This window comes from Echinops telfairi, unplaced genomic scaffold, assembly GCF_000313985.2.
Source record: "Echinops telfairi isolate 266 unplaced genomic scaffold, ASM31398v2 ScPeMD7_31;HRSCAF=116, whole genome shotgun sequence".
In the NCBI taxonomy this organism is placed as follows: domain Eukaryota; kingdom Metazoa; phylum Chordata; class Mammalia; order Afrosoricida; family Tenrecidae; genus Echinops; species Echinops telfairi.
Window position 1 is genome coordinate 30,137,145 of NW_022103928.1, and position 6,669 is coordinate 30,143,813.

Genomic DNA, 6,669 nt, shown 5'->3' on the forward strand with positions numbered 1-6,669 from the left:
TTGAACACGGCTTACAAGGATAGCGCTATGATAAAATCTCAAGGGTGTAAGGGGGGTTCTAGATTCAAAAAAGGTGAAATGTCAATCGATGACAAACCTCGTTCTGGGCGTCCGTCAACTTCCTGACAGACAGAAATGTCAACCTTCCACCAGGTCAGGCTGTTCATCAAGCTTTCTATTTAGAGGTTCTGGAAAGATTGCATAACAGTGTGTGACAAAAAAAGGCCTGGTTTGTGGCAGGTGGGGGGACTGGTTTTGCCACCATGACAATGCACCGAGTTCTAGCAACATCAATGGACAGAGCCCCTCGGAGTGGGAGCCCCGAGCAGGACCCTGAGGCAGGGGTGCCAGTGAGCAAGGATGCCCATGTGTCCTGGGGTCACCCTCTGTGAACAGGGCCAATGTTGGTTAAGAGGCCAAACACACAAAGAGGATCCAGGACCCACAGTCTGGAGCTGCTCAGAGGCATTTAGGGCCAGGAAGGAAAACTGAACCCAGCACAGCGGCACCACCAGGTGAGGCGCCACTGAGCAGGGCCATGACCTGACCCAACCAGGGCAGAGGGCCTGTCTAGTGGTATTGCTTGTCCATCACAGCAAATGCTTGAGACCAGTGCCCCGAGGAGGACATCGTGGTTGGTAAAGTCATGCAAGAAGACTTGGTCAGCGAAAGAGAGGAAGACCCTCAACCAGATGGATGGACACAGTGGCCGCCGCAGGGAACCCAAACTGCACAGCCACGGGGAAGCTGGTCCAGGACCAGGCAGTGTTTCCTTCCGCTGTGTGAACGAGCTGCTGCGAGTCAGAGCCGACAGGACAGGCCCGAACCCGCCACAGCACCAACCACGGCAACACGTGTAACAACACGTTACCACGTCAGCAGTACCACAGGGGCCGTGTGAGGACATTACTTGTGTCCATCATTTTCAGCCATTGCTCTTATTAGTTCTGACATTTCCCCGTCGTCCAAACGGCTTTTTGTTAAGATGTGGTCCCAGCACCTGACGTCACAGTGATCAAACAGGGGCTGTCAAAGGGCCCGAGGAGTGCTTTAAACACACTGCCCCTGGGGCGGCCACTGTGTCCATCCATCTGTTTTGAGACTGACAATGGCAACAAATGTACAAATGTGCTTGAGCCATGGATGGATGGATGGATGGATTGTGATAAGAGTTGTACAAGCCCCCAATAAAATGATTAAAAGAAAGAAAGAAAATTAAAAACATACGATTTTACAAGGGGGCTATCACTACCCTCAGGAGAACACTAACGTGACTCTCCCGAGCAGAGGTCTTAGAGAAGCAAAGGACAAAGGGCACCGTGGTTGGAAAGCCGAGCTAGAAAGGAATGCCTGACACGGAAGCCCTGCGCTCCGGCCCACGCCTCTGTTCAGAAGAGGGACCAGAAATGTTAGGTACTCAGACATCATGGCCCCTGAAGATGTTCTCTGGACCTATTCAGAACAGATGAGATTTGAGAATTCACTCACTGTCCTGCATGGGATTCTCCGCCTCGATTAGCCTGGGGAGCTGCCCAGCCCAGCCCAGCCCTCTGTGGGGCAAACAGGGAAGGCATGAGTGCTCCCATTTGACAGATGAGCACAAGTGAGACGTGGGCCAGGGAGTCAGGCTGCTCGTCTCAGGGGCCCCCCTCCCAGAAGCTCTCCCTGTTTCCTTGGGCCAGGCCAGGGCCCTGTATGAACCCCGTCACGTCACAGGACGACGGTGCTGTGACAGCTGCGGGGGACACCCTTCAACCAAACCACGTGAGCCTGTGGTTCTGTTCTCTGAGCCACCGCCGCGGGTGTCTCCTGCCTCTGGAGATAGGCCCTCCGGGGCCGTGCCGAGGATAAGGCAGGCACTTCCGCCGCTTCCTTCCTCTCTCCATCATCGGAGCCGCCCCACGCGCGCTCATCAGGCCACAGACAGAGTCCGGACCTTCACAGGTAAGCACCTCTCTGCCTTCCCTCGCTAGCACTGCCTGCCCCTTCCCCTCAGGTGGGTGGGGATACAAGACCTGAGAGAGGGGGTGGGACCTCTCAGGCTCCGTCCCTAACTTGATCCCCCTCGATGACAAGGCTGGGTGGGGTGCGGTGTTCAGGGGGAGATGCCAATGCCTTGACTCCAGCAGCGTTTGTTTATGCCTTCTTGAAATTGTCCTTGGAAACCTAGTCCAGGCCAGGCACTGGACTTACCTTAGGGAAGGGGTGCCCGCTCCAAGGCCTGTCCTGTTCTGGGTTCAGGCCTGGGGCTTACTAGGTTATCGCCCCTCTCGGGAGGGGCAGAGTCTCTGCTAGGGGCCAAGTTCTTCCCCAGAACTTGCTCCAGTTACCTCCCCACACGCATCCCTCCTGTCCGCCCCCCCCCCACCCTCTGAGCCCTACCACTCTCCCACCCCCTGCCCCGTTTCCCATCCTCATCATCATCCTCCAGTTCTTCCCCGCTGACTAACCACCACACCCACCTTCCACCTTCAGCCAGAGCCCACGCACTGTGCCCAAGCCGGGCACACCCCACGCCACTTTACAGAAGTAGAAGTGAGACCAAGAAGCACAGTAAGTGGCCCCTGGTCCCCGGGCTCAGTGCCTGTGGCTCTCAGGGTAGGGACTGGGCCCTCCTTCACACCATTTTGCCCTCCGACAGCTTTCAGATGCCCACCTGGGGGACCCTGCTCCTGCTCGGGGCCATGGTGGAGGCCGTCAGGGACTGTCCCAAGCCCTGCACCTGCCAGCCCCTGGAGACCATGGGGCTGTGGGTGGACTGCACGGGCCAGGAGCTGACGGTGCTGCCCACACTGCCTGCTCACACCCGCCACCTCCTGTTGGCCAACAACAGCCTGCACAAGGTGCCCCCAGGTGCCTTTGACCACATGCTCCAGTTGCAGACACTCAGTGTGGCACACAACCCCTGGCACTGTGACTGCAGCCTCACCTACCTGCGCCTCTGGCTGGAGGACCACGCACCTGAGGACCTGCACCTTGTTCGCTGCGCCAGCCCCGGCCCAGTGGCCGACCGCCCGCTTGGCCAGCTGACTGGCTATGAACTGGGCAACTGCGGCTGGCAGCTGCAGGCCTCCTGGGCGCCCCCCAGCATCTGGTGGGACGTGGCACTGGTGGTCATGGCCGTACTAAGCCTGGCACTCCTGGCTGGCCTGCTGTGCATGACTGCAGGGCCCCAGCACTGAGCCTGGCCCTGTCACCCTGAGGCCACAGCCCCCAGTGGCCCCAAATAAACCAGCTGCTCTGCTGCCTTATCTAAACTGCGAGACGTTCTTCCTCTTGGCACACGGGTCTGTCGGCCCCACTTCAAGTCACGGGGGCCCCTCTGCATCAGAGTCCAGCTGCTCCATAGGGTTTCCACCGGCTGCTCAGATACGGACCACCGGGCTTTTCTTTGGGACTTTTTGGAAATAAATCACCAAGGTACTCTCGGTACTCAGGACCCTAGGGGTGTAGTGGGACACGTGTGGGGCTGCTAACTGCAAGGTTAGCAGTTCAAACCCACCGGCTGTCCCATGAGGGAAAGATGAGGCTGTCGGCTCCCATAAAGATGTACAGCTTCAGAAACCCAGAGGGGCAGTTCTACTCTGTCCCCGAGGGTCCCTCTGTGTCAGAAATGACTCCATGACAATGGGTAGGTAGACTCGAACTGCCAACCTTTCGATTAGTCGCTACATGTGCTGACCATCTGCAACCCTCATGACCTCCCTCTGTAAATCTGGATTCCTGTTGTCGTTAGAGGTAAGAACTCCATCATGCCAATCTGCCATTCCACAATCGCTGGGGATTCCAAGTCCGTCTGCTGACCTGCCAGGAGCTAGAGGCGCTGGCTCTCAGCCTTCCTGTTTCCCAGCGCCCGCTCCCCTCGGGGCAGCCCCAGCTACTGTCATGGAAACGCGCAGTCCCTCTGTAAGCTCCACACAAGGCTGCCCTCACAACGCCATAGGAGTCAGAGCGGGTCGCGCTGAAAGCCCTGGAGGAAATAGGGGACACTGACCATAGCTTCTAAGACTTCATCCTGCCCAAGTCCCACCCTGCCTCCTCTTCTGCTTTCTTCGTTTCTCTTCCTCAAACTCTCTTTCTCTTCCTCCTCTCCCCCTGGGGGCTGTAACTCTCTTGATGAAGAACAAGAAGGGAGGTGGGTGTCCTGAGGTCTGCGAGCCCGGGGAAACCTTGGTCATTGAACTCAGCATCCTCTCAAGCCTCCTATGCAAGGCCTGTCAATCACTCCCCCCAGCAAGGCCACCACCACATGGCCACGTGCACACCGCAGGCCCCTGCCATCGACCCCAGCTCCAGTCACGCGGAAAGCACCTCCCACCATGACCAAGATGCCCACCCCTGTGACTGCTCCAGGTCCCCGTATCTATTAAAGCCCCCTCCTCATCACCATCACCTCCACTGTCACCGACATCCCTCCATCACCACCATCCCAGCAAGCGCCACTGAAGGAGCCACCATCAGACCCCTCCCCCCACTCCCGACGGGCCAGTCACCCTAGCACCACCAGCACGGCCCCCTCGTAGCCAAAACACCGTTCTATTGTTGCTTCGAGCTCCCCCAACAGCCCCAAGGCCATCCTCACCCTCACCCCCCCAAGGCGTCATCAGGATCCACCTGCGCATGGAGAAGGGCTCCGGGTGGCGAGGGTATGACAACCACTGGCCGATTCTGTGGTTTACTGAAACCACAGTTAACTGCTCACGCTCAGCGTCTGACCAGTGGCTCCAGACGGTCTTTGGAGTCTGGTGTGGCTGTGACTACAAACACCACAAAGGCTGCCTTTAAAGGACAGAAATGCATTATGGGAGACCAACAGCCCATATTCGGGGTGCTGACTCTAAGGGAAAGCTCTTCGGTGTCTCCCTCGGCTCCAGACCATCGGCCCTGGGTGTCCTCAGGCTGGTAGCTGCATTTGTGTCCGGTTTATGCTGCTCTTTCGATAACACAGCATGCAGACGGAAGGCGGTTAGGACCCACCCTACTCTCGCCTGGCCTGCGTGGTCATCTGGTGCGACTGCTTCAGAGGGGCCTCGTGGGGCTCCCTTTAACAACCAAATTTCTTTCACCACAGCTTCTGGTGGTCGCTAAGTGCCCTTGGGTTGGCTCCAGCTCACAATGGGGGCAACCACCTTATCAATCCATCACGGTCAAGGTCTTGCTCCACCACCACCCTCCTGTCCCAAGTCTGATGTCCTCCTCCTGCTCACCTGTACAAAGTACACGAGAGAAAGTCCTCCACGCATCACTTCTGAGGAGCATCCTGGCTGGGCTTCTTCCGAGGCAGATCGGTCTGTTCTGCTAGCACGTGGTGCAGTCAATCATCTTGGCCAACACTCACACCCCGGGGCATCGACTTGTCTTTGGTTGCCTTATTCGCTGACCAGCTTTTGCATGCCTGTGAAGCGACTGAAGCTCTTATGGCTTGGAGCAGGGGCCCCTTAGCCTTTGAGGCTGATATGTCAAACTAGGTGAGAATGCATTTCCCTTCTATCTCTAAAAGAGAGGAGCCAGCCGCGGGCCTTGTCCATTCTGAGCAAGCAGCTGCATGCATCAATGACCAGGCCCTCCCCCTGGGGACACTAGGCCCGGCCTGACCCCAGGGAGCAAAGCTCATTGGTAGTCCCCCTGAAGAAGCTCCCGGGATCCCCGGGGGGGATGTGGCTGTTAGGAGAACCGGGTTTAACCTCTGTATACTCACACGCTCTGTTAAGTGCACTCGGACCATCCATGGTAGGGCAGTGGTGGGTAGGAAGAGATGAGAGAAAGTGGCCCTCCACTCTTCCCAGGAGACCAGGAGTCTGAACAATGCCATCTACTTTGGGCTCCAGGAGTCCTATCCTCCTCCGCCCCTTGTATTTGTAGACCACAACCCTTAGGCCCCACCACCACCACCACGTTTCAGCTGGACAAGCGATACCCAGCTAGAGGCTCTCCCCACGCTTTTGCTGCTAAGAGCTGAGAGAGCGTTCAGGCCACTGGGATGGGGATGCGTAAGAGTGATTGGGTAGCTCCTAAGCCATCTCCTTCGAGGCAAAGCCACGTCCGTGCCCCTTTCCTTGAGGATAATTGAAACCGTGGCCTGGGGCTCAGAAATGGATGCTTCGTCAGGGATAGCGCACCACCAGCATCAGCCAGCACCCTTGGAGCACCTCATGGAGCCCCCCTTCCTGCCCTCTGGGATTACCCCTGCTGCAGGACTGCTGTGAGAAAGCAGCAGACATCTGTCCTATTCAAGGCACGATGTTCTGGGGTAGTCTGTTACAATGCCACATGCACAGCTACTGACTGATGCAGCATCACAGGGCACGGAGCGAAGCCACCGCTCTAGAACAGGCCTTCCCTTTTACAGAGGTCTAAATGCAGGCACATACATATGTAAATACGTTCATACATAACAATAGGGAAATAGATATATGCACATATATTTATATGGTAAGTATTAAGGTAGCAGACAATGTATGTATGTAAATATATTTACATATAATGATAGGGAACTAGATCTATGCACATATATTTATATGATAAGTATTAAGGTAGCAGACAATGTACATATGTAAATATATTTACATATAATGATAGGGAAATAGATCTGTGCACATATATTTATATGATAAGTATTAAGGTAGCAGACAATGTACATATGTAAATATATTTATATATAATGATAGG

At 55.9% G+C, this 6,669-nt stretch overlaps 1 protein-coding gene across 1 annotated transcript; it reads left to right on the top strand.

Moving 5' to 3' along the window:
* The first annotated feature begins 2,471 nt into the window (after positions 1 to 2,471).
* GP9 (glycoprotein IX platelet) lies at positions 2,472 to 3,182 on the top strand. Its single transcript, XM_004702509.2, has 2 exons — positions 2,472 to 2,553; positions 2,642 to 3,182. The coding sequence occupies exon 2, from the start codon at positions 2,649 to 2,651 to the stop codon at positions 3,180 to 3,182; it is 534 nt and encodes a 177-aa protein (XP_004702566.1). The 5' UTR covers positions 2,472 to 2,553; positions 2,642 to 2,648.
* The last annotated feature ends 3,487 nt before the right edge of the window (positions 3,183 to 6,669 follow it).

Excerpts from the sequence above, each read along its gene's own strand:
- GP9 (XM_004702509.2), top strand. The coding sequence starts at position 2,649 with ATGCCCACCTGGGGGACCCTGCTCCTGCTCGGGGCCATGGTGGAGGCC.